This window comes from Nicotiana tabacum, chromosome 7, assembly GCF_000715075.1.
Source record: "Nicotiana tabacum cultivar K326 chromosome 7, ASM71507v2, whole genome shotgun sequence".
NCBI lineage: Eukaryota > Viridiplantae > Streptophyta > Magnoliopsida > Solanales > Solanaceae > Nicotiana > Nicotiana tabacum.
The window spans coordinates 125,416,302-125,443,902 of NC_134086.1; the positions used below are offsets into that span (position 1 = coordinate 125,416,302).

Genomic DNA, 27,601 nt, shown 5'->3' on the forward strand with positions numbered 1-27,601 from the left:
TGTTTTGCATGCTTTCTCAAAAAGGGTTAACAAAATTCAACTGCTACATCATCCAACTTTTCAAAATCTGCATGTCATGTCTTGTCTTTCAAATTCCTTCATCCCTTTTGCACGATAACGTTTTCCCATAAACCTACCGCCATTTTCAGGACTGTTCAGAACCCGTTTATCTCTCTTTTCATCATTAGCCCTTCTTCCCATAAAACCTTTTTCTCTCTCATAGCAACTCATGAACCTTCATCTCTTTTGTATCTCTGTGATCCTCTCTTCATCTCTTTGTCACTCAACTTCCCTATCAAATCCTCATATACTAGCAATCGAACGATCGCTTCCTTCTCCCACCATCAACACCACTCCCACTTTCCTATCATCCTTAAAGTCATCTCCATAAATTCACTCTTCCACTTCTTCCAATACTACTGCACCCACACATGTTTCCTCCTCATTTCCTATTGTTTTTCCTTTTTTGTCAAACTCTATTTCCTTTCCATGTGTTGAAAATCCCATGTCTCCTCATTCCTCTTATCTCACCAAAGAACACTCAGAAAGGGTCATCTCTCAGGTGTCAGAGGTCTCTGAGGATGATCCTGATCAGTATCTGAACTCCTCTCTTTTGAACTCAGTGGCTCTCACAGAGTCACCAAAAACGGAAGCAGCGCACAATATCATGGCTATCGCTACAAAAGTCTGTTGAATGAAAGAACCTATCTCTTGTCTGAGTATCAGGGGGAAGAAACTCCATTCCTAGACGATGAAAGAACCATGGTACTCTTCGAGTCTCTAATCCATGAAACTGTCCGAGAAAAACCTGCTGGAGGACCTGATTCTCTTCCAGCTAAATCCACTCCTAAACCTCTTGATTACCCTAAGTAATTAGAATCCTCTTCCAATTCACCCCCTATCAGGTTACAACAGAAAGAGGGGTTCGAGTCTATATTGCAGAAAAGTAGGAGGAGTGTCAAGACAAGGAAGAAGAGGTTGATGAATCAAAGGGAATTTGTTACTGACAAGAACATTCCAGTAGGTGAGGTTGACAAAGATGCTCTAAAGGAACTTGGTTCCTTAGTAGAACAATCTATAAAATCCCAGAAGTCTGTGAATGAAGCTTCCGATGAAGCTAATGAGAAATAAAGTGGAGCATCCGTGAAGGGCAATAGTAAGTCTAAGAAGAGTCCAGTTGAGCAAGCTATGTCTGAAGATGATATTGTAGGGTTGGTAAGCTGGAAAGGGAAGTATGTTGAAGGATCTAGAAAACAAAAATGGGAACTGTAGGGGAACCTGTTTCTCTGAAGACCATACCCAGTGACAGTGGTCTTTGGCAGGAGAGATTAAAAACTTAGAAAGTCTTGTTGGGTCGTACGTTTGATCTAGAAATTTCAGAGATGGCTGGTATGGGAAAAATTCTAGAGATAGTGGAATTTCAGAAATGCCTTTGGTGTACGAAGATGCGGTTCAAAGTTTCTACGCATCTGTCTTCACTATTGAGGGGGATCACATCTGTTTGTTAGTACTTAGGGTAGACATTGTACTTGACACTTCAGCATTAGGGAGGGTTCTCCAAATTCTATGTGAAGGAATGTCCTCTGTCAAAGGTGTCTGTGGTGTCAACTTTAGGAGAGCTATCGTGAAAGAGCAAGCTATTCAGCAGGGGGAACAGGTGCATAAGAAGGTATTACTCCCTGAGTATCAGCTTCTCTTTGAGCTAGTTAACAAGGTGCTTTTACCTCGTTCTTGGAGGCGGTCTATTGCTACAAAGTCTAATATGGTCTTAATGGAGGCTCTTGATGAGTTTATACCAATCAATCTGCCAGCAATCATGACAGATTATATGCAAAAGGTAGCAAACTTTAAAGGAAGGAATCATGGGCTACCATATGGCTTTCTCCTCACTCAAGTGTTTAAATTTTACAAGGTCCCTTTGGGTAATCCCAGAGTGGGCACACACAAGCAAACCTTCACTAAAACCACTATGGAAGAATGTGAGTGCATAGAAAGGGTTGGTGGAAACATCTCGACCATTTCTCAGCTGATCAATGCTCAAAATGTTGCTTCTAAAGAGATCAGAAGATTGAGGGCTCAGAATGCCATACTAGAACTCAGCTCAGTCAAGCGGTTAAAGGACCCGATTATGTTAATGAAGAAGTTGCCCGCCTAACAAAGGAAAATGATAAGCTTCACGCAAAACTGCTTGAAGAGTAGCTGTCTGCAAATGCCCGACTGGACCTGGTTCTCAAAACCCTTGTTGCTTCTCTCTCCTAGTCTTCCTCTTCTACTGTCCCTTAGATACCTCCTGGTGACCAGTGTTTTTTCTTATGATGTTTTGTGGTTGTCATTTCTATTTTTGTTTTTCTTTTTGCTGATGGGATGCTGGATTTCACCATTACTGCTCCTGATTTGCTCAGTCCATTGTTAATATCAATAAAACAACACCTCTTTTTGCCTGTACAATGTTGTTTTCCTTTGGCTTCTCTTTTCTGTCATGTTGTGTGCACATATGTGGCATGAGTTGGTTGTGTTAGACTTATTTATGTTGTTTGCCTACTTGTGTATTTTTAATGATGCCAAAAGGGGGAAAATAGATAGTAGTGCATGCATTTTGTGATATTAGTGAGTAGTGTGTATTGTCAATTGGGGGATCAAAAGTAAAAGATCAGAGGGAACGAAGTTCCTCGTACCTCATCTAGTTATTTCTAATGCAAAAACAGGGGATCTGATTAAGGGGGAATCAAAAGCAAAAAGTCAAGGAGAATTTTTGAAGTTCTTGATTAAGGGGGGATCAAAAGCAAAAGATCAGGGGGAACTTGTGAAGTTCCTGGTACCTCATCTGGTTATTTCTGCTTTAAACAAATACTATCAAAACCTAAGTTTGTCATCATCAAAAAAGGAAAAATTGATGGGTTTTCAATGTCTTTGCCTTATGCTTCTTATGTTTTGATAATCTAACAAACTTATTATTAAGAACCAGATAAAGAACCTCACTCACTTGGTACACATCTCAATATGAACAAAGTCTAGTATGATCTCCAGCAAATGAACTACTACAAAGAGGAACACAATAGGGACCTAATCCCTTGGTGTTCTCTGACAAAAGTACAAGTTAACAACATCTGGAACGCAAATGCAAAAAGTGACTGTATGCAGAAAGTGACTGCCTGCAACTGTACACGCGATAGTGCAGCAGATGGTGCGACAGTCACTTCTCATTGAGAAGAAGTGTGTATCAAGAATTGACATCACCATTGTGATATCTTTTGTAGTATAACAACCTGGTGCAAGGCACAAGATATTGACTTGAGCATTTAGTGATATTCTCTCAAGAAGAAAAGTGTTCATCCAGCATTGAAGTCATAAGTGTGTCAAGAACAAGAAGGCAACTCCACTAAAGGATCAGTTTTACAATGAGTCTATGTGTATCTGTATATGAGTGTAATCATGTTATTTGTTCTTCATTATAACTCCTATCTTGCTTTCTTAGAAGTTGTGTTTTAGGAAACCCAAAATTCACAAACCCTCTAAGTTTGTGTTGTGACTAGATTTAGTCATAAGTTAAAGTCTTTGTAACTAGAGAGTGACAAAGTGGCTTGTGGTAAGACACAAGTTAGTTAAGTTGAAGTCTTTGTAATAGAGTCATTATAAAGTGGCTTGTAATAGTAAGATTACAAGTTAGTGAAGTTGAAAGCCTACAAGTGTAGGTCGTGGTTTTTGTCCCCTTGAGTGGAATTTTAATTTTTCACGTAAAAATCCCGTGTCTCTTTTACTTACTGCTTCATAAGTGTTCTCAGTAGAAACTCATAGAGGAACATGTGCTCTATAGTTTGGTGGACTCATATACGCTATCACATTATAATTCAAATGGGTTACTTAGATACAGGACATGTGAATGACATGGAAATTAATGAGAATGTTCCTGTATGTGTTGCTTTATATTCTCATTTTGAAGGGGCAACTGATGAAGAGAATGCAAGTATGAGTTAGTGTAGTTATCATCACATTTCCCAATAAACTTAGTTGTGATCATATGCATGACATCATTTCAACAAATTTACTACATTTAAATTACAATTTGTATTCAGAAATATTAGTGTTTAGTACAAATTTTCTACAAATTGATTAAGTTAAACATATTTACTGTAATAGTGAAGGAAACTATGCCTGTAGAATCTCCAAGACATGAAGATACGATAAGCATTCAAGGAGAACAGAAGAGTGATGAGAAGGGGAAAAAAATTCAATCTCCCATTGAAGAAGAAAATGTTATACAAGAAGGAGATGATTGCTGTGAAGAAGGAGGTGAACCAGATGAGTATGTTACTGTATGTGATTCGGACAACTCCAGATATGATAAAAGGAAAGTTACACTTGATGATTTTGAGTTTCCAGAGAACTTCTCCCAAATTGTTAAGTTCGGCTAGCTTAACCAAGATAAAACAACCCCTGTGCATCAAGGAAGAACAAGGCAGCCTGGAAAGCATTCTCGATCACCCTTTCTCCCTTTTTACAGTTCTGGTGGAAGCACTTCTGTTGGACCTCTAATTTTTCAAATCAAGCATTAGTTTACTAGGATAGTAGGTCAAAATGTTGATGCTGAGTTGTTGGACGAATTCAACAACTGGTTATACCTTGGTGCCGATACAGCTTCAAAGAGGTTAGTTTATACAATTTGTTCATATTTCTGAGTGCATTTATCTTTTAGATATCCACTTCAATCTACATATCTATTGTAATTGCTATGTGTTTAAATAGGAGGAAGGCGCCTTATTCTATAAAAGATAACCAGCTTAAGCCGTGGTATGATTTTGGAGTGGAGAAAGTTGATAAAAAAGGAGTGGCTTTACACTTTAACACATCCCGACAAATCCTCAACAATACGGTAAACACATACCCTGGCAGAATGAAATGATTAGCTGTAGTATTCTATTATTGGAGGATATTGTAGTTTTTTTGTTTAAAAAGTGTAGTTAATTTGTTTGAAGCATTAAGAAATAATGAACTCTGGTGTTTTTTTTTGCAGCACATTGATGTTATTTTATATTATTTGAGGAAGAGAGGAAAGTATAGTCCTGTGAACAAAACACGTTTTACAACCACTAACTGTATTTTCAAGACTAGAATTGAACATATTTATGAAAAATACATTAATGCTCCTGACGATAAGAAGCTAGTTGTTGTCAAATCCCAGGATGTCGTAGCAGAATACATATTGGGGTACAGGCTACTTGCAAATATTGCATGGGATCAAGTTGATTTTTTGATTATGCCCATAAACATTGTTGAAAATTTTCATTGGTTGTTGGTTGTTTTTGACATTACCGAAAGGGTTCTATATGTTTATGATTCTATGGTCTCTTCACACAATCACAACATTGTTGAATCTGTTGTCAACAAATTTGCAACAATGATCCCCCTATACTTGTCATGCACCGGCTTCTATGGCAAGCGTCCAGACATCAACTACAAGAACACAAAGGCATATATTGAAAAATGTGTTACTGACCCTCTTGAAATCAGTGGTTGGTCGGTGAGATACCCAACAAAAAGAGGGATCACTGTATGAAAAGGCTGTTTTTTCTTCTATTTATTTAATAGACTTTATTCAATTGTTGAATGCTAAATCTTTTCCCCTAATTTTTGTTTACAGTGACTGGTGGTGTATATGTTGCTACATTTGCTCAATATGTCAGCATTGGAGAGCTATCAATTTCAAAGGAAGACCTTTCTGATATTGATCAACATCGTAGACGTGATGGAGCTCTACTTTGGGATTATGCTAGGAAAAAGCGAGAAATTGGTGCAATTAGTGAGAGTGAGGTGACTGACAGATTAGCAAGAAGAAAAGGTCCACCAGCTGCAAATGAGAGAACAGAAGTCCGGAAGAAGAAAAATCAGTTTTCCTATTCTGTAGAAAAAGTGTAGTTAAAATGTGTAGGTATAGTGGGTTTGTAGTAAAGTTATATACAAATTGTTAACTTAGAACAAGTCAGTTGAAATATATTTGTAGCAGATTTGTGCTACAATTATTTTACCTTTAGTTTTGTTATTTTTTGTCCAGGAAATTACTACTTTAAATCGAAAACACTATGGAGATCCTTTTTTGGTTCAAAATTGTTAATACTTTATTCTACTACTTTTGTTTTGTGTTGTTACCCTTTGTTTCATTATTTATTTTTAGCAGTTGTGAACGAGAGAATACAAGTTCGGAAGAAAAAGAATTAGTTGCCATTTTCTGTAGGAAAAATGTAGTTAAATTGTTTAGTTGCAGTTGGTTTTGTAGAAAGAGTGCAGACAAATTGTTACTTATGAACAAGTTTGTTGAAGTTTAATTGTAGCAGATTTGTATTACAATTATTTTACCCTATGTTTTGTTATTTTATCCATGATACTAGTGTTAACAATAGGAAACACTCTGTTGTTTTTATCTTGATTGGTTGAAAGTTATTAGTACTTGATCTCATTATTGTTAGCATAAAACTCCTTTAGAACTTAATTATTATATAGTTATTCTGTCAACGCCAGATTATGTAGTTATTTTATAAATTTTTTGTAGATAACTTGTAAGAATCATTATTCACTAATGATTTATGCTATAGATAATTAAATAATTGTGTATTATAGATACAAATCATTCATAATCCAATCAAGTTATGAAGTTCTGAACTTAATACACCTAGTAATTAAACAAAACAAATTCAAACCAACTGCATTAAGAGTTGAAAATATTTCATTATAGGAAACAGTCTTTACTTAATTTATCAACACAACTACACCTCAACTATAATTCTCCTGAACACCTCAACACTTTTTATCAAAAAATCTGTTGACTATATCAAATTTTATTTCTTCTTGGGAGCATTCTTGCAAGATCTTTTGTTATGCCCTTCTATTCCACAGTTGCCGCATGAAACCTTGTACTTCTTTGCATTTACTTCATCATGTGTTTTGTATCTTTATTTTTTAGGTCTTTCTGGCTGTCTTTTCTCGGTAGGTGAATTTACAACTTCTTCAGCTATATGTTGTGGCATATTCCATTTGCTTTCATTAGGCAGTAGGTCTACTGGTGTTTCATAAATATGCAAGAGGCTCTCTCTCGTGTAATAAAGAGAACAATATTTTTTCATAAGACTCATTCCTATGCCTTAAAGCAACCAAATCATATGCACAAGGAAGTTCATCAACCTGGAATTGTTTACAACTACATCTCTTATTTTCAAGAAATAATATAGCGCGTCACACCATTTATCACTATATGGATGTAATCTGTTGAAGCCCTCACCAACAATTACATTTCAAACACGCAACAAATTATCAGCAACATATACAAATAACTACAATTATTCAACAATTTATCTACAATGTCTGTTGATATTTTAGTTTGATGCAATAATTGATAAGATGTTATTGGATATAGCTTACTTTAAGCTTCTGCAACAATGTTCTGTTGTCCTCCAACTCTTTGTTGTATTTAAACCCAAGGTATGTGAATGTACCCTTTGCTTTCAATAACTTTTTATTAGTCCAACGTTCAAGAAGATTACTTGTGTACTCTAATAGTTCAACTATCGGCATCTCTCTTGCATCTCTTGTGGTAGCATTCAATGACTCTGCAATGTTTGATATCATAGTCCAAGTTCTGTTCACCGTATCATGTACTCGAGACCATCTGTGATAGCCAATATCGTATATGTATGCTTTAACAAGCGTGTTGATCTCTTCAATCTTTGACATTCTTTTATTAAATTCATCAAGCATGTATGATCGTACCGTGGAAAGTACAATTCGCTTAACTTTAGATGACCTTTCTTGAACTTTGACCTTATATTTGTCCAAATATATCACATGCAAGAATAATGTGGCATGCCAGTATAAACAATAGATGTTGCCTTCATGATACTCTCATTTCGATCAGAAACAATACACATATTTGGTTTTTCACCATATGCATGTTTGAATTGCTCAAAAACCACTTCCATGATGCGTTATTTTCTAAATCAACAATAGCATATGCCAGTGGTAATATTCTACCTATCATATGTGGCAAAAAGGAATTCAATTTCCATCATAAAACTGTAGATAAAGAAAAATACATACAAATAATAAATTTTCTACAATATATCTATCATAAATCTACAATACCTGTTGCATCTATTGTGCTAGCTGTTAGCATTATTCCCATGTATGCTGACTTCAAAAAAGTCCCATCAACTGCTACAACTGTCTACAATATTTCCAACCATTGATTGACGTACTAATCGCAACAAATGCATACAAGAAACAGTTATCGTCGATCTTCTTCAATTTAACTACCGACCTCGGATAAGTCTTCTCCAGAATATACAAATAAGTAGGCAATCGACTGTAGGAGTCAGTAGGATGACCTCTCAAAAATTCTAAACTCTTTTCCTTTGCTCTCCAAGCTTGCATGTATGTTAAGTTCACACCATGTTCAGACAACATATCAGTTTGTATATCTTTTGGCGTGTAAATTGTCTTAGAATCAGCATATTTTGGTATAACCATGCTACCCACTACCATGGCAGTAGGTTTGCGTTGTATGTATGTATTGTCCATCAAAGAGCATGTGTGCAAGCTGTTGAATTTTCGAACCTTGAACATTGTTGAATCATTTATGCTAGTGAACTTGAAGTGCCATGTACAATCTTCCCTAACACATACTAGGCAATAACTACAAAATAAAAATAATTTAAACAATGGTATGAAAAATGTAGATACACAAAAAATAGGCTGTTTAATCATGAAAACCTTATATTTAACAATTTACATACAAAAGACTACAAATTATCTACAATTTGTATACAAAGATATTACAAACATTGAAGAACAAAAAAACTACAAATTAAATAAAGACATAATTCTTGACCATTGAACTAATCTTACCTTCTAGCACTAAACTTTTTCACCATAAATTGGAACTTGTTCATGACAAAATAGTATTTCATTGCACTAGAAATTATTTTCTCATCTTTGTATACTTGGCCTACTTCAATAACAATTGATGTATTTTCTGTTATGATTATTCTTTCATGAATCACTATCGCCGGAGATGTTGGCATATCAATCAACTTCAGTGTTCCAGATGAACCTGCAATCAATTAAAGCTAAATACAGTTATGATATATATTGTAGATATTTTTGTAGTATAATTGTAGAACAATGAAATTCAAGACTTACATATTCATAACAATTGATATACACATGTTATGTAGTTTTTATTTAGAAAAATTGTATAACAAATGAAATTCAATACTTATTTTGATCTACACATGTTATCTAGTTGTTTTGTAGAAATATTGAAGAAAAATTGTAGAACACATGAGATATAACCAAATTTCACCACTGGTATAACAGATCAAACCTGCAATTGCGTTCGAAATTGTAACGACCCGGCTGGTCGTTTCATGAGTTACCACTCTGTTTCCCCCATTTCTGCTTCGTATTGCTATGTTTATCAGTTCTATATGTGATCGGGTTGGTTGGCTCGGTTCGGAAAAGTTTTGAGAAGGTTTGAGACAGTTAGTGTCTTTTGAGGAAGCTTAAGTTGAAAAAGTCAACCGGATGTTGACGTATGGGTTAGAGGGCTCTAATGTGAGATACGATCGTTCAAATAGCTTCGGGAGGTGATTTGGAACTTAGGAGCATGATCGAAATGTGTTTTGGAGGTTCGGAGTAGATTTAGGCTTTAATTGGCGAAATTGGAATTTTGGCATTTTCCGGTTGATATGTGAGATTTTGATATAGGTGCCGGAATGGAATTATGGGAGTTGCAATAGTTTTGCTATGTCATTTGGGATGTGTGTGCTAAATTTCAGGTCATTCAGACGTGGTTTGGTATACTTTTTGATCGAAAGCGGAATTTAGAAGATTTTGGAATTCTTAGGCTTGAATCTGATGCGAATTTGGTATTTTGATATTGTTTTGAGCATTCCGAAGGTTGGAACAAGTTTGAATGATGTTATGGGATATGTTGGAATGTTTGATTGAGGTCCCGGGGGCCTCGGGTGAGTTTCGGGTAGTTAAACGGACCATTTCAAGTTCTTTGAAGTGGCAGAAACTGTTGTGTGTGTGTTGCAGACATTTAGCCTTCGCGTTCGCGAGTGGGCCCTTGCCTTCGCAAAGGGTTAGGTTGGGAGGCTGTGAAGTTGGCCTTCACATTCGCGAAGAAAGTCCCGCGATCGCGAAGGGTTGAGGCTCGAGGTCATCACGTTTGCGAGGTTATGCCGTGTTCGCGTAAAGGAAGTTGAGTAGCTGGGTTCAGGTTGGTTTGTTCTTCACATTCACGGATGGGGTGTCACATTCGCGGTAAGTAAGGAAGCTAAGTCTTCGCATTCGCAAGCTGGGAGTCGCGATCACGATGAAGGAAATTTTGGTCAACGTCAGTTTGTGCTTCGCGAACACGAGGCTTTGACCGCGTTCGCGAAGAAGGATTTGAATGCCTGGGCAGAATGTTTAAATAGCCATTGTTCGCGATTTTGGGGCTAACTTTCACCATTTTTGGGCGATTTTGAAGCTTTTTGAAGAGAATTGAAGAGTGATTCAAGTGGGGACACTTGGAGGTAAGATTTATGGACTTAATACTCGATTCTAATGTGAATTCTACCTAATTAATCATGGAATTTAAGCCTAATATTGAAGAACTAGGGCTTGTAATTAGAGACCTAGAATTTGGGATTTGAGGGGTCGTTTGTGGTTGGATTTTGATGCTTTTGATATGAATAAACTCGGGGAGTGATAAAGAGTCTATTGGTGTAATTTTTATCGGAATCCGAGATGTGGGTCCGGGGGTTGGGTTTGGCCAATTTCGGGATTTGTGTTGTAATTTGATTTTTTTGAGTGAGATTTGTTCCCTTAGCATATTTTGATGGTTTTGCACTGATTTTGGTTAGATTTGGAGCATCCGGAGGTCGATTCGAGAGGCAAAGGCATCGCGGGCTAGAGATTGGACCAGATAGAGGTGAGTAATGATTGTAAATGTTGTCCTAAGGGTATGAAACCCCAGATTTCACATCGTTATGCTATATTGAGGTGACGTACACGCTAGATGACGAGTGTGGGGTCGTGCACCTTTGGGAATTGTGACTTAGTCCATCCTGAATGACTGTTTTACCGCATATTTGATTAAAAACTATTTGCTATCATTATATTTTGGGTTGAATGCCATATTTGGGCCTCGTGCTAACTATTTGGACCCTTAGGGAATTTTTATTCCTATTTCCTCACTGTTTTGATTTTATATCTATACTCAGTCATGCTATATTATACTATTTACATAACTCAGCCATGTATTTTGTTTTAATACTTTAAATGATATTTTGGGCTGAGCATCATATTTTACAATGCCCGAGTGGCTTTTGGAGATTTATGACTGAGTAAGGCCGAGGGCCTATATTGTGAGGATACTTTTGGATCGAGCTGCACGCCGCAACAGTGATACACTAATTTATGATTATGAGGCCGAGGGCCTGAGACTGTATGCCACGAGGTGGCTTGTTGATATGAGGCCGAGAGCCTATTGATTATGCCACGAGATGGCTTGATATTGTGCTTGGGCCGTAAGGGGCCCCTCCCGGGGTCAGTACACCCCTAGTGAGCGCGGGTACCCATTGTAATTTGAGATATAGCCCGAGGGACTGGTATTGTTCTATGATATTGCCCGAGGGGTAGATTCTGTTGACATTGTGCCCGAGGGGCGGATTTTTATATGTTTATCTGTTCTAGCTGCTTTTTATTTAATTGTTTAACTGTTAAAAAGGTATTTTAAAGAAGCTTCTTCTGAACTAAGGTGTCTTTATATGTTTTCAATGTTTCATTGCTTTTTATTGGTTTTATATTGCTTCTTTATTGCATGTTGATGTGCTTTTACGTGATTTCTTATCGCTCAGTCCCCATTTATTATTATTATTACTCACTGAGTTGGAGTACTCACTTTACTCCCTACACCCTGTGTGCAGATTCAGGCGCTTCAGGTCCCGCTAGGGAATGATGATTCTTCCATCTCAGGCGAATTCAGAGATTCACTAAGTAGCTGCTCGGCGTTCGTAGCCCAGTGCCTCTCCCCCTATCTTATTTTCTTTTGTTTTAGTTCTGTAACATACTATGTTGACTTTTCCTGTCTTTAATCGGATAGTAGATGCTTATGACTGGTGACACCCTGATATCGGGCTATGTCTATTCTGCAAATTGTCTTATTCACCTTTACTTTGGGGTTATTATTATGTTAAAGACTTAATTTATATTATTTTAACTGCTTAAAATGAATTGGGTATGTGTAGGCTGGCCTTGTCTTCACGAGAGGCGCCATCACGACCGAGTCCAGGTTTAGGGTCGTGATAAGTTGGTATCAGAGCCTAGGTTACATAGGTCTCACGAGTCATGAGCAGGTTTAGTAGAGTCTCGCGGATAGGTACGGAGATGTCTGTATTTATCCTCGAGAGGCTGCAGAACCTTTAGGAAAAACTTCATATTCTTGAAATTCTTATCATGCAAATCTGTTGATCCGAGTACTACTTCTGTTATTCTATTCTCTCACAGATGGTGAGGACACGTGCTACCGATCAGGATGGACGACCACTAGTACCACCAGCTGTGGCCACTAGAGGTCGAGGACGCGGTCGTAGTCGCAGTAGGGGCAGGGGTGTGGCCCGCACAACAGCTAGGGCAGCACCTGCAGATCCACCAATCGCCCCAATTCAGGATCAGGTCCCAGTTATGGACGCTCCAGCAGCACCAGCTCAGGCACCAGCTGTGCCCATTGTAATTCCGGGTCTTCAGGAGGCCTTGACTCAGATTCTATCAGTATGCACTGGCCTAGATCAGGCGGTTTCAGTTACTACAGCCGCAACTACTTCTCAGGCCGGGGGAGGCAATCAGACTCTCGCCGCTCACACACCTGAGCAGGTCATGCATGAAATTCAGACACCGGGGACACATCTAGTCCAGCAGGTTGCAGCTGCTCAGGACTATGTAGCTTCTGCCATGCCAGAAGACGAGCAGTGTAGGTTGGAGAGGTTTGGTAGACTTTAGTCTCCGACTTTCAGTGGTGCAGAGGGCTAAGATGCCCAGGGTTTCTTGGACAAATGTCAGAGGATTCTTCACACAACGGGTCTGGAGATCAGCGGGGTCGTTTTCACTACTTTTCAATTTTCTGGAGCTGCCTTCACTTGGTGGGAGGCTTATGAGAGCCGTAAGCCTGTTGGTGCAGTACCCCTTACCTGGAAGCAGTTCTCCATTCTCTTTCTAGAGAAGTATGTGCTGCAGTCTCGTAGAGAGGAGCTACACGGGCAGTTTGAGTGGTTGGGTTAAGGAAGAGATGAATGTGACGCAATATGAGATAAGGTTCTCCGAGTTAGCTCATCATACTATTTGGTTGGTTCTGACAGATAGAGTGAGGATTAGGAGGTTTGTGGATGGCCTCACTTATCAGCTTCGTATTCTCATGAACAGGGAGAGGGTGTCTGGTGCTACTTTTGAGGAGGTTGTGGACATTACTCGTGAGATTGAGTCAGTTCGTCGCCAGGAGCGAGATGAGAGGGAGGCCAAGATGCCTCGAGGATCTGGTAGTTATGGTGGTGCTCCTTTCGAGAGGTCCGTTTCAGCACGACAGAGGTCGTCCATTCAGGCATGCTCAGCCAGTTCCCCCAGGTCATCGTGGGGCGTCATCGGATCATGGTTCTCACAGTTCTCATCATATCCAATCATCACTTAGTGCCCTTCCAGCTCAGAGTTCGTCTCATGCTCCATTAGTTCAGGGCTTTTCTATGCCAGGTGCATATTCTAGTCATTTTGGTTCTAGGGGTTCCTTTCAGTCCCCATCTCCAGCACCCGGGAGTTGCTATGAGTGTGGAGAGATGGGTCATATGTGGAGGCAGTGTCCTCGTCGTCTTGCGGGTTCATCTCAGCAGAGAATTCAGACATCGACTTCTTCACCAGTTACTTTACCACCACCCGCCCTGCCAGCTAGGGGTGAAGGTTAGTTAGCTAGGAGTCGCCCTAGATGGGGAGGTCGATTAGGTGGCGGTCATGCCCGTTTCTATGAACTTCCAGCTAGACCCGATGTTATTGCTTCCGATGTTGTTATAACAGGTATTGTCTCAGTCTGCCACAGAGGTGCTTCTGTATTATTTGATCCTGGTTCCATCTTTTCTTATGTGTCATCATACTTTGCTCATTATTTAGATTCGCCCCGTGAGTCTCTTGTTTCACATGTTCATGTATCTACTCCGGTGGGCGATACTATTGTTGTAGATCGTGTGTACCGATCGTGTGCGATGACTATTGGGGGTTTGGAGACCCGAGTGGATCTGTTGTTATTGTATATGGTAGACTTCAATGTTATTTTGGGTATGGATTGGCTATCTCCGCGTCGTGCTATTCTGGACTATCATGCTAAGACAGTGACATTGGCTATATCGGGTGTGCCACAGATTGTATGGCGAGGTTTGAATGATTATGTTCCCAGTAGGGTAATCTAATTCTTGAAGGCCCAGCGTATGGTTGGGAAGGGTTGTCTTTCGTATCTAGCCTTTGTGAGGGATGTCGGTGCAGAGACTCCCAGTATTGATTCTATTCCAGTTGTGAGGGAGTTTCTCGATGTGTTTCCTGTAGACCTGCTGGGCATCCCACCGGACAGGGATATTAATTTTGGTACTGACTTGGTGCCGGACACTCAGCCCATTTCTATTCTGTCGTATCGTATGGCACCAGCGGAGTTGAAGGAGTTAAAGGAGCAGCTTTAGGAACTCCTTGATAAGGGGTTCATTCGGCCTAGTGTATCACCTTGGGACACGCTGGTTCTATTTATGAAGAAGAAGGATGGCACTATGAGGATGTGCATTGATTATAGACAGTTGAACAAAGTAACAATTAAGAACAAGTATCCTTTGCCTCGCATTGATAATTTATTCGACCAGCTTCAGGGAGCAAGAATGTTCTCCAAGATTGATCTCCGTTCAGGTTATCACCAGTTGAAGATCAGGGACTCGGATATTCTTAAGACAACTTTCAGGACCCGATATGGTCATTATGAGTTCTTGGTGATGTCTTTTGGGCTGACTAATGCCCCAGTAGTGTTCATGCATTTGATGAACAACGTGTTCCGGCCTTATCTCGACTCATTTGTCATAGTTTTCATTGATGATATTCTGGTGTATTCGCGTAGTCAGGAGGAGCACGCAGAGCATTTGAGAGTTGTGTTGCAGAGATTGAGGGAGGAGAAGCTTTATGCAAAGTTCTCCAAGTGTGAGTTTTGGCTCAGTTCAATGGCTTTCTTGGGGCACGTGGTGTCCAGCAAGGGTATTCAGGTTAATCCGAAGAAGATAGAGGTGGTTCAGAGTTGGCCCAGACTGTCCTCAGCCATGGTGATTCGCAACTTTCTTGGTTTGGCGTGTTATTACTGTAAACATGTGATTTTTGACCCTCCCAAGATTTTTTATATTTTAGCACGTAAATATATAATTTAGGCCTAATATAGCTATTTCAACTCATTTTGACTCTTTTACTTTATTTTATTGCAAGAAAAATTAAAATTACAAAAATATTTTAGTTTATGTATTTTTCATAAATTTTAAAAAATAATACAAAAATTGTACCTTATTTTTATCTTTATAAAATTTCGAAAACACAAAAATAGTTGCATGTTTAGTTTAATTAATTAGGATTAACTTTGGCATTGTGTAATATTTCTATCTCATTTTAAAAGGCATTGTGTAGTATTTCAGATTATGAAAAAATACAAAAAATATGTTGCATTTGCATTTAGGATTTAATTATGCATTTTTAAATCAGTTAGTAATTCATCTACTTTACAAAAAATGAAAAAAATGGTTTATTTTGCATTATTCAATTTTTAGCTTTGAATTTTGTTGGTTTTCCTTTAATTTAGTATTTAATTAGTTGTAATAATTATTAGGGTTAATTAATTTAATTTGGTAGGATGATTTGGTTTAGGGGTTAATTTAGGAATTTAGGCTAGGGAATATGTTTACCTAACTAATTAGGAAGTTTCTAATAAGTGGTGGGGTTAGGAGTACATTAAAAAGTTTTAATGGAGATTAATAAAATAGGGAAGGGGCATTTATGAATAGAAGGAGGCATTTTCTATTGCCTATTTAAACTAAAGGAAATCAGATCAATAGGGGGGAGAATGAAAAAAAAGCTGAAAAGGCTGCATACCAAAAAGGCTGCATACCAACGAACCCCACCCCCTTGCGTCGTCTTCTTCACGACACCCCACCCCCTTTCACGCCTTCTTCTTCAACCTCCCTCGTTCTGAAACTTCTACAGCGAACCAGATGAACAACCCCCCGCGCGTCATCTTCTTTCACCACCCCCACCGCTCGACTGTGTTCTTCTTTGTTGAAGAAGCAACAAGTTTTCCATAGCAGCTTGAACACCATAACACACAAACACGAGAGTTGAAGGAGTCGCGACAAATTTGATTCCCAAACCCATCGGAAAATGACCCCTAACACCATAGAACGCTACTGCCTCACCAATGATGCTCTGTTTCTATCCGAGATCTGGCCGGAAGTCCGGCAACCACCATGGACGGCGGTCCACGAAGTGAGAAGACGCAGTCACAAAACCGACTCACAAGACATAAAAATAGAACACATAAAAAAATTCTGTTTCGTTCTTCAGCATTGAATTTTTGCTTTTCCAAATGGAGTTCATTTGGTTGGTTTGAGTTTTCGACGAGGCCGTTGTCGAGTTTTATCACTATTCCGACGGGTCTCTGAGGTGTGGTTCGAGGTTCAGATTTGGCTCGTTGTTCGAATTTGTTGCTGTTCTTTCCTTGTCTTTCCTTCGAGTCTGTTCGTCGGAATTCTCATAATTGTAATCGTTGGGAGATCCTCATATATAAAGAAAGCTTATCGAGGTCCACTCTTTTGCTCTTAACTCTCTTCATCGTTTTTATATGTTTCTGATTGTGCGATAATGTTGAGTTTGATATGGGCTTCTTTGAGTTATGTTTTGAATTTTCTAATCACGTTCCTTAGAGCTGCATCAATATTAGTTCATGTCCTGTCTGCTATGTGAGTTTACAACACGTCTTGGAGAAAATGGATATTAATATGCTTATGATAGTTTTCTGAAGCAAAGAATCTCGTGTTACTTGTTCAAACACTCTATTTTGTTCATGGCAGTCAAGTTCTCTTTTGCCATTAAAGAATATTGATGACAGATGCAAGATGAATTGCATTGAATATATAGATTTGTAAATATTTGTTTTATGGCCGTTTCTTATGTTGTTTCATCCTCCTAGATTTTGAGTTCCTTACTACTTAAAATATGATGCTATATGACACTTACATGATTTGTTAATTTTTGTTTAAGGTACTTAGAAGTAGGCTGCCATAGGATCTAATAGTTTTAATTAATTTTCTAAGCTTTGGTGTATAAGTTCTCAAATTCGTAAGGAAAGACGCAAATAATTGTACATTCGTAGTTTGCTTTAGGCATGTTTAATATACCATTGCGATTGTGGACATGTCCGCGTGACATGATTGCAAATTCTAAAAGTAACTCGAGGGATGCGTTCGCGCAACTTCAACCAACTTTTCTTAAATAAATAAACAAAGCGCTATTAATTATGGACACGTTTGCGTGACATGATATTTGACGCGCCAAAGGAAAAGAGTATACGTACGCGTAACTCAATTCTTTAACTACGAATAATCAAGTGATTTAAAAGAAGTAAAGGGTAAATGCACATAGGATCTAAAGTCAGTAATTAAACAATTTTAATAAGCCAAGTATGATCAAAGCGACCGTGCTAGAACCACGGAACTCGGGAGTGCCTAACACCTTCTCCCGGGTTAACGGAATTCCTTACCCGGATTTCTGGTTCGCAGACTGCAATATAGAGTCAATCTTTTCCTCGATTCGGGATTCGAACCGGTGACTTGGGACACCATAAATTATCCCAAGTGGAGACTCTGAATCTTTAAATAAACAAATCCCGTTTCGATTGTCCTTTAATTGGAAAAACTCCCTTATATTTATACCCTTCTCTATGGTGTAAGGTAAAAAGGAGGTGTGCCAGCTCTGGCGACTCTGCTGGGGAACGAACCCAGAATCCCTGGTTCAGGGTTCAAGAATTTGAGCTTAGAATAATTGTTATATTTGGCTTTATTTTTTTTTATCTAGTTTTGTTCACATGTTTGTGCTTAATGTGCGAACTTTGCTTTTTACCGCTTTGATATTATCTGAACTGTATATATAAACTATTACAAAACCCCTCTTCTTTCTGAGTCTTCTGAATTTATGGTGCACACGTGTGCGTGGCCCACATTTCTGTTAGAAGTCATACCAAATAGAACGAAGTTGGGTCAAGTAACTAGGCCGGGTAGACTTTTGTGCTCCCGGTACGTTGCCCCCACTTAGGCTCGATCTGTCTGCTTGGGTAAGCCAAGTCTAGAACAATAAACCCAGGTTTTAAACCTAGTATAACAAAGCCTCATGCCGGATCCCTAGTAGGAACGCTTGTTTGCATCACGTGCATTTGACTTTGGGGACTAAACACATGGGTTGGGTCCTTCTAGGACAGGTGCACCCAAAATAACAGACTATCTTGATGCATCCTATGTGCTACATGTTGCATTTATTCAAGGGTAAAAGGGTCATTTGGCGGACCAATGATAGTTGAGGGCATATGAAAAATGGAAAAAAAAGAAAGAAAAAAGAGAGTGAAGTGTGGGGACAAAGCGAATTGGGCCCAATTATGTTGTTAAAAAAAAGAACTTGAAATTTCAGGAAAAAAAAAAGATTTTGCACTTTTTCATCATTTTTCGAAAATCAGAAAATCAAAAAAAAAGAGAAAAAGAAAATCCAAAAAGAGTTTACTTGTTTCATCATTTTTCAAAACAAAAGACAAAAAATTTATTTTCTCTTAATAAGTTGTTTTTCATTATTCCTCACCCATATCCAATCTGCCCGAACTACGCGAACTTGATTCTCGTCTCTCGGGGCGGGATACGTAGGCAACCCACATAGGGTCCGGTCTTCCTAGTAAATCTTAGGTTCTTGGCTTTGCGGGGTCTTAGCCAAATTTTGCACTTCTAGCCGCCTTTTGGCCAAATAAGCCATTTTGCAAAAATAGCCTCAATCATGTCTTGCATGTGTCCAGTAGGGAGTGTTATTGTCTCACATAGTGTTGGTTTAAAGTTTTCTCATACAGGTGTGGATTTATTTACCGAAGTTTGAGCATGACAGACACCCTGTGACCATCCAGTCAGGATCGCTCAATCAGGCGTTGCTTAAGGAAATTTATTTTATTTTTATGTTTTGAATCCGTTCTTCATTTTATGTCTGTCTTTTACTTTCTAGTTTTGTACAATAATGTCAAGTCTTTTGTTATTGTATTTTCTTCTTTATATTTGAAAAAATGTGTTGTAACTCAAAAATCCAAAAAAATAAGAAGAGATATTGCATTTTATATTTCCGTTATAAGTTTTCTTTAGATTACTAATTCTAAAAATGGAAAAAAGAAAATTTTTTGAGGTTGTTTTTCCTTTAGGCAATTAATATCTAGGACTTAAAATGAATTACTTTTATGTTTCCTTTAAGTATATTAGGACAAAAAAAAAGAGAATTTTCTTTTAGTACTTCTTTAAAAGCTTTATTTAAGGTGTTAATTCAAAATCCAAAAAGATTTTCTTTTGAGAAGTTTCTTTGGGAAATTAGTGAAAAATGAAAAAAAAAATCTTTTTATTTTCTTTAGGATATTGTACATAGAAGAAAAAAAAGACAACATACTTTACCTTTGATTTATTTTCAGAGTTTCTCTTTTAGGCAATCAAAATTGAAATCATTTTTTTTCTTTTTTTGCTTGTTTCGAAATCTTGCGTCAAGATATCAAATGAAAATTCAAAATATTTTTCTGTGATTTATTCTTTAGATTTTCTTCCTAAAAAAAAACTAATAAAAAAAATATTCTTCTCTTCTACGATTTTCCCTTAATAATTCCCATATAGTATTTGTTTTCAAAAGAGAGAAAAAATATGTGCTCATTAAGCTTGAGTTTGGAATAGGTTATAGAACATTCAGTTTAGAAAATTCAAATTCTTTTAGTTCTTTTTCTCATTAGAGTAGTCATTAAGGTAAAAAAAAATATCAGTTGTCATGATACGTAACCAACCTACATAGGGTTCGATCGAATCATTTTTTCAACTGTTAAAAGAAAGAAAAAAAGGGAAAAAGAAAAAAGAAAAAGAAAAAAAAAGATGAAATTATGGGATGTGAGAAATGAGAGAAAGAAAAGAGTGATGATTAAAAAAAAGAGGAAGGAAAATGAGCAAGTCAAGAAGTGTTAGAAAAGAAAATAGAAGATTCAAATGGACAAATTGGGATGATGCCAAGTGACTTTGTGACCCTCAAAGTCATTCTAGAATCATTAATTGTTGATAGGTGCATTGCACACAATGTGATATTTTTGTTGTTAAATGCCCTAACGCTAACGGGATGACTCCATTTTGTTCCTCTTTGTTATCTTCATTAAGCAGAAGGGTGGTTGGTTTGTGGTTCTTAAGTAACTCATACATACAACACAAGGTCGAAGAGCAAGGTAGACATGGCTAGCAAACACTGGGGCACAGGAGTTGTTGACCCGTCGAGGAAGTTTGTGGAGTCGGAGTCTGAATTGAAAGAGGAGGTCCAAAGGGTGAAACAACAGATGGCAGAAATGTATCAGTCTTGGATCAGGGGGCATCCTCCACCTTCATCCCCTGCTAACTACACTGAAAACCCTGCAACTATCTCACCACTATCCCAAATCCAGATTCCCACTACTGCTGATATCACCCCACAACCTTTTCACACTCTACCCGCCAAAACCACCTCGTATCCCGCCCCTTTGGCCACTCATGCTCTTGTAGCTCCTCCCTCATCTACTTTTCCTCGATCCTCTAACGAGGTTGTGTTCAAAGTCCCTGATGCCCAACGCTATGCTCGAGAACCAACTTTCAAAGTCTCAGATTCATACTCTGCCGCTCCTCATTTTGAGGCTCCTGGTGAAACTAAAAAGCCTAGTAACACAGTGGAGCAAGATGAGATATCCAGGAAGGTGAAAATCTTAGAGCAGTCTTTAAGAAACATGCAAGGGATAGGGAGCCAGATGAGCTTGTCTTACAAAGACTTGTGTTTGTTTCCTGATGTCCAACTGCCTGATGGGTTTAAGATGCCAAAGTTCGATTTATATGACGGGCATGGAGATCCCATGGCCCATTTGAGAGGCTACTGCATAAGATGAGAGGCGTCGGTGGGAAAGACAAATTATTGCTGGCGTACTTCAGTCAAAGTCTGGGTGGGGCAGCTCTGGAGTGGTACACCCGCCAAGATGTTGGCAGGTGGTACACATGGGATGATATGGCTCAGGCCTTTGCCATGCACTTTCAGTACAATATAGAAATTGTCCCAGATCGCATGTCCCTCGCCAAGATACAAAAGAAGCCTAATGAAAGTTTTAGGGAATACGGGCTCAAATGGAGAGAGCAAGCTGCCAGAGTCCATCCTCCCATGGAAGAAAAAGAGATGGTCGAGAACTTTCTTCAAGCTCAAGAACCAACTTACTTTGGGCATTTGATCACGGCTGTGGGTAGGTATTTTAATGATGTGGTAAAAATGGAAGAAATGGTAGAAGATGGGCTGAAGTCTAGCAAGATCATGAGTTATTCTGCTTTAAAAGCCACAACACAAGCAATTCAGAACGACACAGGAAACTCGCTAGGTCAGAAGGAACACGATGATGTTGCCATGGTCGTTTCAGAGTCACGACATGGACCAAAGGGTACGCCTCACCAATATACCCAGCCTCAACTCCAACCCCAAACCTATCCCCGAGCTCCACATAATCCACCTCAGTATTATCCTCCGAACAATGTCTGGTCATCTGCCCAACCACCAGGTCACTCCCTATGGCTAGCGCCAGTACCGCATAATGCATTCTTGCCTTCACAACATTTTCGAGCACCCAACAACCCAAGAAAATAGGGGCAGGGAAGGGAACAAAGGCAAAGAAATAGTTTCACACCAATTGGGGAGTCCTACACAAGCTTATTTGAAAAGTTAAAGCATTCTGGCCTGATTGAGCCGTTCCTCGGCTATACTCCAGACCCATATGCAAAAGGCTTTGATCCTACTGTACGATGCATGTACCACTCTAATGTCCAAGGGCATAGCATTGAAGATTGTCGTTCCTTGAAAAGGGAAATAGAAAGAATGATTCAAGAAGGGGTAATTGTGATCAATGACAGTGATAGGGAGCACGCGAACCCTCTTGGGAACTTGTTGACTGAAGTTGATGATATTGAAGTTGGTAATGGTATTGGCAATATTGATGAGGAACTCAGTGGCTAAGATGCCGTGCTTGGTAATTGGAAAGACGCTCCATTTCTTGGTCAGCCGGAGAGGAGTTTCGGTGGTTTATTTTGTTGTCATTTCTGTTGTCCGGGTTATTTTCAAGGTTGTAATCCGGATATTATCTTGTGACTCAAACCCTTCTATCCTTTTATTTTGCCTAGTTTGTTTAGTCGTAGTAGCTCATTTAGTGTTGTCTAGGTTTGTTCCAAGGTTGTAACTCCGGTTTAGTCTGTTTGTTCTGTTGTTCAAACCCTTTCACCATCTGTCTAATGCAATTTTCTGTTTTCTATTATTTCTAGTCATTTTTGTTTAGTTCTCTTTTCCTTTTATAGTTCTTTTCCTGTTAACTCTAGTGACAGGACATGCACGCGTAATTCTCAGCCTGGTCTTAAAAAGTTAATTTAGTCATGAAGCAATAAAACAATTTTGAAGATGATAGGGACATTTGAGGGAAATAAGTAAAGGCATTTTGAGATCATTTCAAGCCTGAATTGCGATACTGGGGCAGATAGAACATAAAGAAATACTGTTGAAACACATCCTGCCACATCAAGTTGAAGCTAAGGCAAGTTTGCCCCAAATTAACAGGGGTCGTTCGTGATAATGAGAGCGAGGGTGTTGTTCAATGGTGCTTTTAGTTAACAGATGTAGAAGGCGAATGTGTAGATATGGTTGTCAAGTCTGGTACAATCAAAAGATGTTAGAAATGTTTTCCTTGGTTTGTTTAATTGTGTAGTTTGCACTTGACATGTTTTGGAGATTGGAATGACGAAGGCATTTTGTTCTGCTATCTAAACACTTTATCCTTCGTTACCCCTTTGAGCCTTATTTATTTTCTTTCATACCCCTCTTTCGGAATCAGTAGCAAAGATCAGATACGCAAGCGTGGAAGATAAGTAAAGGAAAAAGAGAAAAGAAAAGAGAAAAAAGAAAATAAAAAAGACAGCAAAACAACAACAACAAAAAAAAGAAAAAAAGAGAAAGAGGAAGAAAAAGGAAAGAAAAAAATACAACAACAAAAGAATTTCTATGTCATAAACTACGTTCGACCTGATTCCTTTTAAGGATACGTAGGCAACCTCACGGTTCGGTATCATCAAAAGAAAATCCAAAAGTCCCCAAGCAAGAAACTGGGGCAGAAGTTGTGGTAGTTGTAAGAAATCTGATTTCGAAAGTTGTAATTTTGAACCCAATTGAGTTGTTTTGAGCCTTTTGATACCCTTTCTTCCTAACTCCATCCAAAAGCCCACATTACGATCCAAAGAAAGACCTTCTGACCAGTCTTCGAGACATGCCAAATAGAGCAAGCAGAGGTGATTCATATGAAGGGCAACACTCTGGTTCAAGCAAAAAAAAGGAGAGAATCTTATTGATGAAAACCTCCACGGGTACCGCAAGGCGTTGAAAGCTGAGAGAAATAAAAAGAGAGAGAGTCTTATTGGTGAAAACCTTCACGGGCACCTTGAGGCGACTGTAAGATAAGAGAAAAGAACAAAAACGAGAGAGGCTTGATGGTGAAAACCCTCCGGGCACTACAAGCCGAATAAGGATTGTGAATCAAATTGGTTAATCAGAGCATTGAAGCCCAGTTTCATGGTTTAAGGGTACAACAAGAGTTGAACATCAGATTTGCTTCATAGAATAGGCCACAAGTGCATGTCATGGCCATTAGAGTTGGTATCTACGTCTGATAGGTTTCTACTTTGTAGTTTTCTTGTTAGGAATAATCTCTTCCCTTTGTACTATACTCTATACCTTTTGTCTAGCTTACTCCCTCTCTTTGAGTCTGTTTGGTCAAAACAAGTGAGAAATGACTTCAAAATTTGCCACCAGCTTTCCAATTGCACAAAATGGGGTCTGGCTAGCACATCAAAGTGTCACAAGTCAGGAAAAACAACAAGAGCACTGAGCTGGTAACAATCAACATACTTTGGGATCCTTGTGAAACACAAAGGTTTGGTACATATCAAGTCATGGACAATACAACGGGTGGATGGTATTAGGTGAAAAGATCAAAGGTATCTTCTGTGGTAAGATTGACAAAATGGTTAACCAGTGACAAGCGAGGTTTTCCAAGTAGAAATCAAAACTAGCATGGCAAGTGAAGGAGCAATAGACCTCAAGGCCAAGGCCAGTGGTTTAATTCAAGAAAGAACATCATAAACACTGAGTGGGTGGCAATTGTCGTACTTTGAGATTCATGTGAAAACACAGGGGTTTGGTAAATGTCGGTTTATGAGCAATACAATAGATAGAGGGTATTGGGTCTGAACGGAGAAGAGGTATTTTCTGTGATATGGGTGACAGAGAAATTGGTTAGTCAATAAGCAAGCAACGTATTTCAAGGTGAAATCAAAGTTATAATGGCAAGTGAAGGAGTAATCATCGCAAAGTCAAGGCCACAAACCAACCACCATATTTAAACTCACAAGTTTTCTTTGTCTGAAACAGGGACAGAAGCTATGTTCATATCAAAGCTGGGAAGCTTGAAATTTTCAGGTGTAATGCCCCAATTCTGCTTACGCAAAGGCTATTGAGAAGATCACACATAACCTGTAGGAGATGCACTTCCTAGTTTGGGTTTTCAAGTTATATTTTGTTGTAGGAGACGCACTTCCTAAACTGAGATTTTACCCTTTAGGAGACGCACTTCCTAGTTTGGATCATATGAGTTTGAGTCACTGATTGTTTTACCCCTAGGAGACGCATTTCCTAGTCTAAGTCTTCCAAATTACATTTTGTTTAAGGAGACACACTTCCTAAATTGATAGTTCATCCGTAGGAGACGCACTTTCTAGTTTGAGTCATTGATGTTTCACCCATAGGAGCTGCACTTCCTAGTCTGGGTAGTTCAGGTTATATTTTTGTTTTAGGAGACGCACTTCCTAAATTAAGATTTCACCCCTAGGAGACGTACTTCCTAGTTTGGGTAGTTCAGGTTATATTTTTGTTTTAGGAGACGCACTTCCTAAATTGAGATTTCACCCTTAGGAGACGCACTTCCTAGTCTGGGTAGTTCAAGTTATATTTTTGTTTTAGGAGACGCACTTCCTAAATTGAGATTTCACCCCCTAGGAGACGCACTTCCTAGTCTGGGTAGTTCAGGTTGTATTGTTGTTTTAGGAGACACACTTCCTAAATTGAGATTTTCTCCTAGGAGACGCACTTCCTAGTCTGGTTCATTTAAGTTCATTCGTGGGAGACACACTTCCTAGTTTGAGTCATTAAAGTTTTACCCCTAGGAGACACACTTCCTAGTCTGGGTTTTTCAGGTAAAATTTTTTTTAGGAGACGCACTTCCTACATTGAACTTTCCCCTATAAGACGCAATTCCTGGTTCCACGCACTAAAGTTATACCCTTAGGAGACGCACTTCCTAGTCTGGGTTTTTTTAGGATACACTTTTAGGAGACGCACTTCCTAGTTTGGATCGTATGAGTTTTAGTTATTGAAATTCATTCCTAGGAGACACACTTCCTAGTTTAAGTCATTAATGTTCCACCCCTAGGAGACGCACTTCCTAGTCTTGGTATTTTAAGTTATATTTTGGTTTACAATATTGCTAACAACTTACAAATCGCCTAGTTACCAAACTGGAGCAGAAAATTTTCTTTATTTTTGTCTATTTTGTTGAAGTCAGGTACCCGCTTGGAGAACAGGGAGAAGACATTCAAGTCAGCAGTCAGGAGCCCGTCTGGAAAGTAGGGAATACTTCCAAGTGCAGCAGTCAGGAGCCCGCCTGGAGAACAAGGGAGTACAATTTAAATTTTAGCTTTCAAATTCTTTGTTTTATCTATCTTGAATTCAGGAGCCTGCCTGGAGAGCAGGGGAATACATTCAAGTTCAGTAGTCAGACACCCATTTGGAGAGTAGGGGAATACAATTCAACTTCAGCAGTCAGACATCCACCTGGAGAAAGGTAAAGCATCTCAAAGCACAATTTGAGTTCAGCAATCAGGCATCCACCTAGAGAAAGAGAAAGCATCTCAGATTATAATTCAAGTCAGCAACAAAAGAAGTTCGTGGTAAGAATGCGAGTCAACAGTCCGAGATGATCAATAGAAGTTAGTCACAATAAAGAAAAAAAAGAAAGGCAAGAAGTTAATCCAAATATAGAAGTTGATGAAAGATATGAGCTTCTCAAGACATGGTTGAGGTCACAAGCACTACATGTCCGGTTTTGATCCGAAAAGTTGAAGAAGAATGAACTAGCACCTGCAGCTAACAAGCGCTAAGGTTCAAATCTAAAGTCTGCATGAATAACCATTTAAGACTCAAGATCAAGTTTCAGAAGACTTATAGATAGGAATCTTGTAACTCATAGTTGACAGGCTTAGTTAGTCTTTTTCCTTTCTTTTGATTTTGATGTAATAACAGGACTACGGACCGGAACCTCGGCGGAACGGCACCTCGACTGGCTCTCCACCTCGGTACTCCATCACCTCATTCACCTCTGAACTACACGTGACCTGATTCCTTTATAACCAAGGATATGTAGGCAGCTCAAACACTAGGGCTCGGTCACATTCTCCTTCCTCTTAATTTTTTTTGTCTCCTCAAATAAGGGTCGGGTCAAAAAACCTGTCTAGTCGTTCTTTGTCTGAAAACACTTCGTATTTCCAGTCAAAGAGGGGCAGCTGTAAACATGTGATTTTTGACCCTCCCCAAGATTTTTTATATTTTAGCACGTAAATATTTAATTTAGGCCTAATATAGCTATTTCAACTCATTTTGACTCTTTTACTTTATTTTATTACAAGAAAAATTAAAATTACAAAACATATTTTAGTTTATGTATTTTTCATAAATTTTAAAAAATAATACAAAAATTGTACCTTATTTTTATCTTTATAAAATTTTGAAAACACAAAAATAGTTTCATGTTTAGTTTAATTAATTAGGATTAGCTTTGGCATTGTGTAATATTTCTATCTTATTTTAAAAGGCATTGTGTAGTATTTCAGATTATGAAAAAATACAAAAAATATGTTGCATTTGCATTTAGGATTTAATTATGCATTTTTAAATCGGTTAGTAATTCATCTACTTTACAAAAAATGAAAAAATGGTTTATTTTGCATTATTCAATTTTTAGCTTTGAATTTTGTTGGTTTTCCTTTAATTTAGTATTTAATTAGTTGTAATAATTATTAGGGTTAATTAATTTAATTTGGTAGGATGATGTGGTTTAGGGGTTAATTTAGGAATTTAGGCTAGGGAATATGTTTACCTA

The 27,601-nt window shown here is 38.5% G+C and overlaps 1 protein-coding gene and 1 long non-coding RNA gene across 2 annotated transcripts; one reads left to right on the plus strand and one right to left on the minus strand.

Annotated features, from left to right (window-relative positions):
- Positions 1-6,655: 6,655 nt before the first annotated feature.
- On the minus strand, positions 6,656-9,212 carry LOC142162272 (uncharacterized). The gene is made up of 7 exons (XM_075218604.1): positions 9,209-9,212; positions 8,893-9,097; positions 8,302-8,680; positions 8,131-8,212; positions 7,931-8,019; positions 7,411-7,809; positions 6,656-6,664 (listed from the first exon to the last, which is right to left on the minus strand). The coding sequence occupies exons 1-7, from the start codon at positions 9,210-9,212 to the stop codon at positions 6,656-6,658; spliced, it is 1,167 nt and encodes a 388-aa protein (XP_075074705.1).
- Positions 9,213-16,137: 6,925 nt separating this feature from the next.
- LOC142161842 (uncharacterized) lies at positions 16,138-19,449 on the plus strand. Its single transcript, XR_012693514.1, has 2 exons — positions 16,138-16,888; positions 19,190-19,449. It is a non-coding gene; the product is annotated as an uncharacterized LOC142161842 (long non-coding RNA).
- Positions 19,450-27,601: the final 8,152 nt, after the last annotated feature.

What these genes read in the sequence shown, in the direction of transcription:
- LOC142162272 (XM_075218604.1), bottom strand. An exon ending in AAAAAGTTTAGTGCTAGAAG is followed by an intron (nt 8,681 to 8,892) that starts GTAAGATTAGTT and finishes TTTATTTTGTAG; the next exon opens with TTATTGCCTAGTATGTGTTA. An exon ending in AGAAGACTTATCCGAGGTCG is followed by an intron (nt 8,213 to 8,301) that starts GTAGTTAAATTG and finishes GAAATATTGTAG; the next exon opens with ACAGTTGTAGCAGTTGATGG.